Source organism: Gossypium raimondii, chromosome 1 (assembly GCF_025698545.1).
Source record: "Gossypium raimondii isolate GPD5lz chromosome 1, ASM2569854v1, whole genome shotgun sequence".
Taxonomy (NCBI): Eukaryota; Viridiplantae; Streptophyta; class Magnoliopsida; order Malvales; family Malvaceae; genus Gossypium; species Gossypium raimondii.
In genome coordinates, this window is record NC_068565.1 from 484,036 (window position 1) to 497,223 (window position 13,188).

Here is a 13,188-nt window from a genome sequence, read left to right on the forward strand (position 1 = left end):
TTTAAAAATTTAAAATTTAAATCAAATTGTTAACATGATTGTTAAATTTATTAGTGTGATATTTTGAAACATAAAAATTAATTTAGCAGTAATGTAACAAAACAACAATGTTGTAATAAACTCGAGTTTAATAGAAAATTCTTAAATCATTCTACATTTTTAAATCCAAACAAATAAAATAAATAAATTTCATGTATAAAGAAAACAGAAGTTTAAAGCATATTTTAAGTTAAGTAAATAAAATTTTAAAACAAAAGAGTTATACAGTTGAGGGATTTAAGATCCCTTCTGTTGACACCAAAATGTAGTAAAGTGAGCCAAGAACTGCAAGTAACTGAATTGAAGAACAAGAAGTTAAGAGGAAGAGCTCCCACAAAGTTTAATTGAGAGAGATGTAAAAGATCAAGCTCTCTCTACAAAATAGGTTCGGGGAAGTAGACTCCTTATGCTCAAGTAAATTAGAAAAAACAAATCTCGATTTTAAAACATATTTAGTAAAGTAGGTTATTTTTTTCAAATAGGGAAATATACCGATCCAAGAGAGAAACAGAAAATGCTTGCTTCTTGCAGAAAGTGTTTTCAACTTACATGTCGAAAAATACTTCCTAAAAACGTGCTTACTTTTGACATATCAGCTTTTTTAGTAAGATAGTTAGATATTAGTGTTTTTATCATTTAGTCTTCAGTTTGATTTTTTTCCTAACATTCTTATTTTTTATCTTATGTTGTTTTAATATTTTTTTAAAATTAATTAGTGTTCTTAATTAATAAATATAAAAAATACAAATATGAGTAAGAGAAAATCAAACTTATGACTCAAAACCTTAAATCATGCAACTATAAGAGTTAATGTGTTAAAATAAAACGCGTTTTGTGGAAAGTCATTTTCAATACGTCAGCTAAAAACCCTTCCTATAGACTACATGATATATTAACAATGATGTGATAGCAATCTTGTTGGATTGATCAAACATGAAATAGACTCAATCCTTGTTGGAGATGAAAATTTAGTGAAGTTTGGGATATGTATAATAATTAATGTGCCACACAGTTTTTTAGAATTAGATTAGTGTTTGAATTGGTCAAGTCATTGGGGTGATTATTTTCAACCAATTCGTCTGATTCGATTAAACTAATCATTAAAATTTTCATAAATATAAAAAATTCAATTCAATTGTCCGATTTAATTGATCCGTATCGATTCTCTAGTCAACCAATTCAAAGTTTTTCTTCAAATTGATACCTCAATCAATTCGCAGTCTAACTAATTCTACCAATCGATCAAATTTAGTTCAAACTATCACACTATTACACTTCCAATACAAAACTAATAATTTTTAGATTAAATATACTTCTAATAGTAATTTTTAACCTTAATTAAACATTAAAAACAAAACATTTATAAAATTAAATACTTAAATTAATTTAATAGAAAATCGACATCCGATTCTAATATCTAATCTGTTACTTTTTAATATTGAGTTTACTTATGGATCGAACAAAAATTAATACAATCTGAACAAAATTTAAATTTAAATTTAGGTTGAGCCTAGAAAATGAACCTAAAATTTTATTACAATAGATCTAGATGATGGGAGGATTAATTTAAAATTTAACTCTGGAAGAAACAAAAAAGGAAAAAAAGAAGAAATGCTTTTCATGTTCTTTCCACTCATACATTTCTCTCTCTGCAGTGTCCCACAAAACCCGATCATTTAGTACTGAAATATGTATATGTATAAATATAATAATAAACTTCCTTTTCTCTCTTTGATTTTCAAAATTTCAAATACAAAAGCTTTTGAAAGTGAGATGCCATGGCTGTCTCTCCAAAACAGAGGATAAGCTCTCTCAAGGTCTCTCCTCCTCTTATATACACATTCATCATATCTACATACTTATACACATCACATAATACATAAGCATCATCATCCATATGTTCCATGTATCTTTGAGAAGTATACTCAAAGCTTGTAATCTGTTTCTTTTTTATTTTCCTGGGTTCTATCAAAAACAGAGGATAAGCTTTCTCAAGCTCTCTTTTTTCTTATATACATTCATCATATATACATACATCACATAATACATAAGCATCATCATCATCATCATCCGTATGTTCTATGTATGTATGTATGTATTTTCAGAAGTACCCAAAGCTTGTAAGCTCTCTCAAGCTCTCTTTTTTTCTTATATAAATTCATCATACATAACATACATAAGCATACCTACATGTTCTATGTTTGTAGAATCAAACATTTACATTTTTTTAGAAGTACCGAAAGCTTGTACTCTGTTTTTTTTTCCTACTTGGGCTCTATTCAAAACAGAAAATAAGTTCTGCTTCTTCCTCTTTTACACATACATACATACATACATACATAAGCATCATCATTCATCCACTTATGTATGTATTTTAAAGTACCCAAACATGTAAAATTTTTTTTTTTGGGGGGTTATGAATATACACACACACATATATATATATATATATATATATAGCAGGTTAGTCGAGGGAGAGGGAGACCACCCAAGACCAAATTGTTTAGGAAAAAAGTTCCAGCAATGACTGTGAACCAAGTGAGCCTCAATATCCCATTTAAGCTTTTTTGCTTTAAGGTTGTCATTAAACTGTAAGTCTAAAAACTCTCAGCAACAGTACGGAGGGTACTCGAGCTCGGGTGTAAGTACGGAAAGGTACCGAGCTCGTGTGTAAATTTCGGATACAGTTATACATCCGAAACAGCATTTTGGACTCTTAGAGGGTCATATGCTTGCACCCGGAATATGAGAATAAGCTCTTTCAAGGTCTCTTCCTCATACATACATACATACATACCATCGAAACAGTCCTTAGAAGGTCATATCTCGTTACCTGTATCAGAATATGAGTTTGAAACGGTTGTTTGATATGTGTATTTCAAGAATATACTAATGGGAATTTTATGAATCTTTTGACAGATAGTCTCTTATGAAAAGGAGAAGGCTCAATGGTGGGTTATTTTAGCTCAAAATTTTCTTTCATGTCTTTGAAACAATCTGGGCATTACAACATTGTATAATATAATATTGTCTCTGTTGTTTCCTTTTTAGTAATAAACGGAAGAGAGCTACATACGATGAAGTGTACGAAAATGGCCAAACCAAATTGGCTGTAATGGAACGAGCATTGGATATTCAAGCTAATCTATCATCTGAGTTCCCTAGCATGATCAAATACATGCTTCCATCACATGTAACCGGAGGATTTTGGCTGGTATGACTCGGTTTTCGTCATTGAGACTTGTTTCCGCATTGGTATATTGATTGGCAGATGTTTTAACTTTTTCCGACGGCAGGGTCTTCCGAAGCACTTCTGCTTGAATCATTTGCCGAAGGAAGATCGAATGATGGTCTTGGAAGATGAAGAAGGGAAAGAGTTTCAAGTTAAATATTTAGTGGAAAAGATTGGTCTTAGTGGTGGATGGAGAGGGTTCTCCATTGCTCATAAATTATTGGAAGGAGATGTATGTGTGTTTCATTTAGTGAGACCCTCCAAATTTAAGGTAATTGTATGGTTTTTTTCTGGGTTGATCATACCCTCGTACCAACATCCATATATGTATCGTACATGCTTATGGTGAAGCTTTCTATGATTTATTAGGTGTATATTGTGAGAAAAAAATGTTCAGATGAAGTAGATGTTGCTCTTGGCCTTCTAAAGTTAGAATCTTCCACTCAATTAGTTGACAATGGTAAGCCATTTCTATCTCCGATAATACACACGAATACATGAATCTTAGGGTTTATGGAGGTTTTCTTTTGATGATTGCAGGGAAAGAACTAAAGATATGTGAAATTTCGGTAGGAAAAACAGAAGATAGAAATGCCCCCATTCTCTATAGTTCTAACATTGAACGAACTGTGGATCAATCCAAGAATAACAGGGTTGATCTCGGCTCTGAAGTTTCGGACGGAGTCAGGCTTTCAGATTCCATTGTTAATTTTAGAGAAGTGAAGAGTTTCGAGGATTTTAACATTCTTGTTAATGGTTTAGTCATAGATTCCGAGTTTTCAAAGTACTTGCAGATGAAGTACTACGAGCTTTGTTGTAATCAAAACTCATTCCTTCACGAAAATCTTCTCGAGGGACTTAACTGTAAACTGGTTGCCGGAGTCATTGCCGAGACGATCAATATTGCGGATGCCATTAGAGCTGCCAAGCTTACAACTCCCCACGACAGTTTCCTCACTTGGGACAAAACTTTGAGATCATTTGAGGGGTTAGGCATGAAAGTGGGCTTCTTACGTGCTCGGTTGGACAAGTTGATGAACCTCTTGACGAAGTCAAGGAGGTACAAAGAAGTTAAACTCGAACAAGCCAACTCAAATGAGGAAAAGCTGAAACTCGAAGCAAAGCTAGCGGAAGTAACCCATACACTGACTAAACTTGATAGAGAGATAAGGTTATTCAAGCAAGAGAAAGCTGATGATCTCGAGGCTCTGTTTCGAGAAGTGGCCAATGGGCCTTGGTGACACTTGCCACTCAATAGCTTTTGTAATGGAAACTAGTCCATTAGTGATGGGGAGTTTTTTGCATATATCTCAAGCACAAGAGATAGTATTTTGTGAAGAAGAAAGTGTACAAGTGTATAAAACTTGGGTTTTGGAGAATATCGGGTTAGGACCCCCCCTTCATTACTTTTCTATCTACTATTTTTCGATATAACTTTTAGTTCCGAATACACATACATGATGGCATCATTTAGCATTACATTATACAATACAAAAAAGAAATAGCAATTTAATGCTAACTTGTGGTTCTTTGTTCAAACCTAGTAACCATTTTAAACGAACATGATTCTGCTACGCATGTATGAGTATATTTCCGCTATGAGATGTAGATAGTTTTTAAGACTAATCCGGTAGGGATGAATGATGAACGATTAGTCCATGATTTCATCGGCTGCAAATCATAACTTAGCCATTTGATGTTCAAAGCTTGGATCCATGCAAACAACAACCTAAACAGTTTCATAGTAATGTAAACACATTAGAGGACTACGCTGGTTTTGCATGAATGACCTCATTTTATAGTAAATTTGTGCTTACCTTGCCGGTGCTTTTACCCGAATGCAGATGTTCAACAGCATCACTAACCGAATGCAAACCCGAAAATCTTTTCGGGTCTACCACAACCTGGTAGAACCGAATTACAGCATGTTAAGTGAGAAGCATTAAGGCTTTTGTTTAGCTAAACGAGTAAAACACAAGATTCTTTTATGGAAGTATATCAAACATATACCTTAAGCTTTCCTGAAGAGTAAAGCTGAAATAGTCTAATCAGGTGCTTTTGCATTAAACGGCTATAATGGGTCAGGACAAAGCCAGCCTGAAAAGAAAAAGAACATTTTCAATACAATCAAACAACAAGAAATCTGATGTCGTGAAGAGGACAATATGACATATATAGTAGATCCGAAACCATAAAATTCATGATTGCCGGAAAATGGCAAAACGGTTTTGCTCAACGAATTATTGTAAATCTTATTATTATTATTATTATTTATATTCTCATAAGCTAGTCATTAGTAATTACAAGATCTCATAAAAAAATCGTATCTATGTACTCATGTTCAAAAATATGTTGGACATAAGTATTGGATAAGGGTATTTTAAGAAAAAAAAGGAAGAGTCACAGCAACAAATTTAACCAACTACTTACAACAGTTTGGCTTTTGGCCAAAAGCTTCTCAACAAGCCCAGGGTAATTTAATGGCTTCCATCCATCCTTCCCTTGATACTGTCCATACGAAGTACAACACCAAAAGATATTAAAGTTGCGAATTTGAAGATCGGCTAGATTGTTTTTATGTTAAATTAACAACTCACTAGATACAATATCACAATATCATGTAAGAACATATGATTTGATCATTCTCTAACAACCTATGGTTATTTATGTTATTCAAATTCGGGTTTGAGCTACGAATATAAATACTTATCTAATATTAAAAGTGATCTGAAAGGAATAAAATTTGAACTAATCATAGCATCAAACTCAATACAAATGTTAAAAACTAAAAATTAATCGGTCAAAAACAATAAATATGAATAGCAGTAACTTTATTTATAAATTTTAAGCTCATTAAAAAAAGGGGAAGTAAGAACAACCTGAGAGATCATTCCTATCACAATGAGACGTCCACGGATAGCCAGAGCATCGAGGCACAAATCAAACATGTTCCCACCAACACATTCGTAAACAATGTCAACTCCTTTAGGAAACTCCTTGAGAGCCTGGAAGATTACAGAATCAGATTTTTTTTTCCCATGAAACCAACAAAATGCAGAAATTATGACATGGCAGCATTACTTTAATATGTAAACTGTGGTCAGATCAATCTCAGAGGATGGGGCATGGCATGAATGATGATAAAATGATGGCAACTGAGATAGTCATGGAAAATGGTGTTGAGATTAATCGCAGATGTTAGGCTATGGATGATGATTTAAAGGATACATTGGTTGGAAAACCAGCAAAGTAGAATAGACTAGACTGGAAAACCAGCAAAGTAGAATAGACTAGACTTTCTCATACTGAGAGTTCAAACTTCAAATATATGTTACTTGGACTCGGTTGTAAGGGCCGGATACCGAGCATGTGTCTGATACGGATGGATAAAAAAGCTGACCATTGAAAATAGGAATTTCAGATACATACAGTTTTGATATCTTCAGTTTTATAGTCTATGACTCGATCAACCCCAAATTCTTTTAAAAGCCTCGCCTTTTCTTTTCCTCCGCAAGTTGCAACAACTTTATTTCCTGCCAGTTTTGCAAGCTGCAAAAGTCGAGATGGGGATCACAAAAAAGATACATCCAGGAGGCAAAATCTTGTTGAAGCCATGAAACATATACATACAATCATGAGATAACATTTAAGTTCATCTCTGAAGGTGTAAAATATGATGGTCATATAAAATATATCGTTGAAGATGTTTTTGAAAATAAATGTAATATCATAATTCAGTACTTATAAAATTAAGTTAAGCAAGGAATATAAGTCTATGTTACACTGATTCGGAATGAGAATTGGATATAGGCATGATTTATCTATCATGAGTATGCTCAACTTTTCCTTTATTCTTAATATATTTGGAGTAACGTGCCCACATCTGTATCCGAAATATGTTGACACCAGTACTTTTAAGGAAAATGAAGAGTTTATAGTAACAAAGATAAAAGCATACTAAGATAATATAAAATTCAGAAGCCAGGACTTTATTAAACAAACAATATGGACAAACACATCTTTTGCTATGTTAGTAATTTAAATTGTGCTTACGTAAATTTTGATACATTTGTGTATTATATCATGTACTTATTTTTCTATTATTCTTATATTTTGTGTCGTTATTACTACCTTTTTTTTCATATAATGTTGGTATTACAAACTATCAACTCAGTTTAACACAAACCTGGACTGCAAATTGTCCAGTCCCTCCAGCAGCAGCAGTTACAAGGACAACTTTTCCAGATTTCATCTGACCAAGCTATAAGATGAAAAAAACAAACAAAAAAAAAGATTGAAGAAGATTAAAAAAAAGGCTGATTAGAGAGCTACAATGTTTAAGAAAAAGGAAATGAAAGATGGGGTCATATTTTGGGAGAATGCAAAAGTCTACATCTAATAAGGGAAAAATGCAATAAAAAGGTACCTCTTCCAAAGCGATTGATGCTGTTAATCCTGAAGTAAGCAGAGCAACAACTTCCGGGTCAGGTCTTGGAATTGGAAGTATTTGCTTTGAAGGAACCTATATTTAGTTTCAAAATTGAATTATTTAACAATTTAAATATTGGAATAAAAAGGTAGAATAGATGATACACAATATTTTATAAAATATTGAATAAAAAAATGAATAAACTTGATCTTATACCTTCATGAATTCAGCATAACATCCAATAGTCATGACTGCAGCAGGAGTTCCAACTTCCAAATTTCTTACAGAATCTCCAATGGCAGCAATTATTCCCACTGCCTGAAACAGCAAAAATTGAACCATAGCCATAAGATATCAGCTTAATTGAACTATAATATATTACCACATTTTCACTAGGGATGACAATAGGTAGATAATGAGATTTCGGGTAATTGCTGATACAAATCCGATTTTTTTGAATTCTGATTCTATGATGTAGATATCCATGATGTCTTTTACTTCAGATTCGGTATTACAAAAAATGGAAAATATCCCAATCGATGTCATCCCTAATTTTGGTTAGTTAATATTTTATTTCTGTACCTCAAATCCAGGGTCTTTCTTGGTTCCTTGAAAATAACGGCCTGCGCTAAAGTTCACCTGTGTGTAACATGTTATTCAAGAATACACACATAAGTACAATGTATGTAATTTATATATCAAAGAGACGTAAAACTTTGTATAATTATACAAGATTCTTACTCTCCGAATAAAAGATATCAAAAGTTGAGTGCAGAGAATAATTAATTAAAGAAAAGAGAAAAATGAATCGTAAATGAAGAGCATAATAAAAAACTTACATCACCTGCGTTTACACCAGCATAAATGACTTTCAGAAGAACTTGGTTTGACTCAAGAGGTAGTCTCAATGGTGCACTTATTATATGGGTTGCATCACGAAAATTTTGGCTCCAGGTATGCACAACACTGAAGACGAAGAGCGATAAGGCACTGGTCAGTATCTTACTAAACCTATTAACGCACATCTTATCTTTTTAAGTTGGTCTATGTTACTCAGATTTAGGGTGAGTGTCGACCTGAGTATGTGTCCAACACATGGCTAATGAATAAAGACCTAGATTCTTATATGTTATCCTGAAATTGTAGCTTTCTGCAACAATGCAAGAACTCGATCTATGTAAATGCTGGCAACTCAAGACTTCCAACCCTCAAAACTCCTCATATAATTTGTAAACACTAAAAACTGAAGCAGTTATAACATTTTACTTACAGTTTCTTAAAATTCTGAGGAAGTTGGGAACTTAAAGGAGCTTGGAACGAGATTTTGTTGCTCCTGGAACTTGTGGAAGAACGCAAAGAGTATTTTGCTTCTTCAGATGGAATGGGCCAATATACCATGCCTCTGCGGTTTGAAATCCATAGGCAAGAACCAGCTCTGCTTTCATCAGTGATAAGCTCGAAAGCACCTAGAAATACGCACAGGTGCAAAGAAAGTTACCAGAAGTGATTTCACGTGCAAAATCTCGATTTTGATTTCATTATTATAGGAATGACTTAAAATCTACTCAAAATTAATTTTTTTATAAATATATTATAAATTAAATGGTAAAAGTACCATAAAATCCCTTATACTAGTAACCGGATCGCATTTCACCACCTTCTATTAAATGAGCAAACTAGTCCTATACGAGTAGATTAAAAAACAAATTGATAATTTCTTTTAAAATTTTCAACCCTTTTTACCGCTAAAAACTAGCATTACTAATAAAATAACTTAACAGTGACACATGACATGCCATGTGCAACTCTTGCTAATGTAGAAAGACTAGTTTTTAACAGAAACAATAAATAAAATTTTTAATAAAATGATCAGTTGACTCTTTGATTCCATGTACAAGAATTAATTTGTCTATTTTTTTTAATATAAAAATTAAAATACAGTTTGATTTCTAATACGAAGTTTATGATACTTTTACCTACATTAAATATAGCTATCATAAGATAAAGGTTACATTATTGTACAAATTTTCTTTTAAGTTAGTATACTATTTATTCATCTAAAAATATGAAAATATTATTATATATCACAACTTTAAATATATCCTTTGAGATTGAGATTTTCAGGAATTGGACCAAGCAAATTCGTTACCCAAACATCATTTCAACTAAATTAAAATATCTATTTTACTATTTAAAAATAATAAAACATCAATAAATTCAAAACAAAAAAATTATTTTGAGATAACCGTTAGCAAAATTCCAAAACATATACCTTTTACCACCAATTCCATCGGTACAAAACCTCCCATTAGAGATACATATTTGGGGTCCAGTTTTTCTCCCATCTCTGTTCGAACAACCTATATCCATGTTCAAAGGCAAATTACATACGAGAAGCTAATTATGAGCATCCAATATCTTTAAATTAAGTAAAGATTTTTTTACCTCAGGGCAAAGAACATTGACACGTATTCCTTCACGTTTGTACGGAGTTAGTGATCTAGTAAACAAGACAACACCTCCTGGAAAACAAATATTGCAAGCAATTTGTCAAATTACATATATATTCATTTGCCCTTTCTCGCACTAATCTCTGCAAATAATCTGAGAAATATGAATAGGCGATGAACTCAATGTTTGGTTTGTAAAGTTATTTTTACCAATCAAAATATAACTCGTTTTGGTTTAAGTCTAGTCTTTCTTTTATCCTCAAACCACCTTTTTTTTTTTTTAAGAACTGCTTACTATCAAGGGAGTAAACAAGATACTGTTATAAGCTACTTGTGTTCCGCTTAAAAAAAAATCGAATTCTATTTCATTATTATCTAATTAGGTTTACCCTATTCAACAAGTTAAATTTAAGTTGTATTCATGGATCCTGAGCATAAACTATAAAAAAGCCATGGATAGTATCGAAAAAAAAAGTGGCTACCAAATTCGATGGAGCTTTCTGTTTTCATATTTAAATAGCATTTAAAAATTCAATTCAAACTTGAGCTTAACAGAAATAATTTAGCAGTTCGTTTTATATCAAAAGGAGCTTAAAACTTTAAGAATAAAACCGAATGAAATTATGAATTTTGACTGAAGATCAATGAATTGAAAACAGTGTTACAGAGGCAAAAATAAATGCAAACCTTTTGAGCCAGAGTAAATGGGGTCCAAGAAAAATGGGAAAAGACCAGCATAGGATCCTGTATTGATTATCACCCCTGGCTTTTGCAGAGCTTGCATAGTTTTAATCTGTTAAAAAGAAAACCTTAAACAATCAAAATCCATTGCTGGAAATTAGGACTGTCATCAAAGAAAAATTGCAGAAAAAAAACTAGTCAAAGTGGAAGCTTTACTGCAAGGCGAGTACAATCAATAACTGCAACGAGGTTGACATTAATGGTGTGCCTCCATGTCTTAGCCCCATCACTTTGATCGTTCTGAAATGGTACTGGATTATTGATGCCGGCGCTGTTAATACAAACATCCAATCCTCCGTATGTCGCCACATGCTTCTCAAACGCTAAACTAATATCTCCTATTCACAAAATTCCAAATCGAGCAAGTGTATATTCAATATATATCCAACATAAATGCTTTGGAGAAAATGATCTGTAGGTGATAAACAAGGATGAACTGGAATTTACTTTAGTAACAATCATTTTGCTAAAGTTATATCGCCTATATGCAAAAATTCAAAATTAAATGGCATATTCAAATATGAATCGAATACTTTGAAGAAAATGATCGAGCAAGTGATAAACAAAAGATGAAATCCAACTTACTTGGATTCGTAACATCGCATTTAACAAAAATAGCAGAAGGAAACTCCAACTTTTCATGAAATCTAGAATTCTCTTTCTCAACTAAACAAGCAACTTCCTTCCCTTTCTCTTCAGCGAAATCTACGATCGTTACAAATAATCCTTTCCCCGCCAAAGCTAAGCTCAACGCTTTACCTGCAACAAACAAACAAAAAAAATCAATAAAAATCAATCAAAGTATTTCTGCTTTACAATCGTTCACATCAAATCAAGTTCATAGATCCTTTAAAAACAAATATTATACAATTTTTTTTTAGAAGTAAAGATTTCAAAATATCTACCGATGCCGGAAGCTCCGCCGGTGATTAAAGCTGATAAACCAGGTTTAAGCTCCATTTTTTTCTTTGTAATCACTGTTGTTAAAGATAATAATTAGTATCGTTTGTTGAAAAGGAGAGCTACAAACCGATTTTCACGATAGGGTGAGCAATTTATAATAAATATATAATATTTTTTTGGATTTTTTATATTTTTTTCCTTTCCATGAAAATTGACTCTGAAAATCTGCTTTTTTTTTCTTTAATGGAACCAAAAGTCGTTGCATCATTTTCTTTTTTTGCTTGAAGTTGGTGGCAGTTAAGTAAGACCCGCCAGTCTTGAAATTTTGGACACAATTTTATATATAGTTGTGATAAATATATATATATATATATATATATTTTTTTTTACCCCTAAACTTGTTAATTATTTCACTTTGGTATTTTTTTTAATCCATTGTAATATTTTAATTCGACAATTAAACCCATTTTGAACAAAGATCCTCCCAAAATATTTATAAGGGGCGGATCCTTATGGGGCCTAGGGTCTTGGGCCCCCAAAATTTTTTAGAAATCTTGATTTTTTAATTTTAAAAAATTTTAATTAGGCCCTTATATTTTTGAAAATTTTCATTTCTCCTTTGAAGTTATTTAAAATTTTTAATTAGGCCCATTTAATTTTGAAAATTCTCATTATTCTTTTTTATTTTTTTAAATTTTAATTAAGCTCTTTTTTTTTTTGAAAATTCTCATTAATCTCAGGAAACATTAAATTAGACCCCCAATTTTTTAACTATCAAATTTTGTCCCAATTTTTTTTGTCACTTTCAAACAAATTTTGAGTTAATCAGTTCAACCCCTTTGTTCGAACCATTATATTAATTAATTTTGAGTCCTTCCGATCTAGCCTTATTCCAGTAATACTGGTTACATCATCGAATCTTGACAGAATCCAAGTTCAAGGACCAAACTGGATCTAGTTGCCAAGTTCATGGAACAAAGTAGAACAAAAAAAAGTACAAGTACCCAAGTGGACCTACTTGCCAATTTCAGGGCCAAAAACTATATTATCCCTAAAAAATAGGTTTCATTATTCTCTATAAAAAGGTTTAATTTTGATTTTACTCCTTTTACTATGTTAACATTTTAGATTCAATATTTTGACTTTAATTTTGCATAATTTAATTCCCTTACTAGTGTTATTGGTAGATTACAAATAGGTAACATTGTTAGTTGTCGTTCAACTATGGTTAATTTTTCACATAAATAGTTAAGAATGGACAATTGTTCTTCTAGCCTCCTTAAAATAATAAAATTTTAAGTTATTTAATGGTAAATTACATTTTGACCCATTAAATTTGAAAATTCAATTTCTCTCTAAAATGAAAATTTATAGTTTAACCCTCAAGAAATTAC

At 31.9% G+C, this 13,188-nt stretch overlaps 2 protein-coding genes across 3 annotated transcripts; one reads left to right on the forward strand and one right to left on the reverse strand.

The window, feature by feature from the left end:
- The first annotated feature begins 1,768 nt into the window (after nt 1-1,768).
- LOC105773209 (B3 domain-containing protein Os01g0234100) lies at nt 1,769-4,725 on the forward strand. 2 transcript variants are annotated; one of them, XM_052628928.1, is made up of 6 exons: nt 1,769-1,856; nt 2,959-2,990; nt 3,091-3,253; nt 3,336-3,542; nt 3,641-3,731; nt 3,812-4,725. In XM_052628928.1, exons 1-6 carry the CDS (start codon nt 1,818-1,820, stop codon nt 4,510-4,512), a joined length of 1,233 nt encoding a protein of 410 aa, XP_052484888.1. In that variant the 5' UTR covers nt 1,769-1,817; the 3' UTR covers nt 4,513-4,725. The 2 variants fall into 2 exon arrangements, with proteins under 2 accessions (XP_052484888.1, XP_052484891.1); XM_052628931.1 differs by lacking the exon at nt 1,769-1,856 and adding an exon at nt 1,923-2,577.
- Nucleotides 4,641-11,976, reverse strand: LOC105773201 (uncharacterized). Its single transcript, XM_012594912.2, has 18 exons — nt 11,797-11,976; nt 11,477-11,650; nt 11,048-11,229; nt 10,838-10,943; nt 10,146-10,222; nt 9,973-10,060; nt 8,971-9,166; nt 8,540-8,666; nt 8,283-8,339; nt 7,917-8,018; nt 7,698-7,793; nt 7,458-7,532; nt 6,701-6,820; nt 6,151-6,276; nt 5,702-5,779; nt 5,282-5,368; nt 5,089-5,175; nt 4,641-5,000 (listed from the first exon to the last, which is right to left on the reverse strand). The coding sequence occupies exons 1-18, from the start codon at nt 11,849-11,851 to the stop codon at nt 4,950-4,952; spliced, it is 1,884 nt and encodes a 627-aa protein (XP_012450366.1). The 5' UTR covers nt 11,852-11,976; the 3' UTR covers nt 4,641-4,949.
- Nucleotides 11,977-13,188: the final 1,212 nt, after the last annotated feature.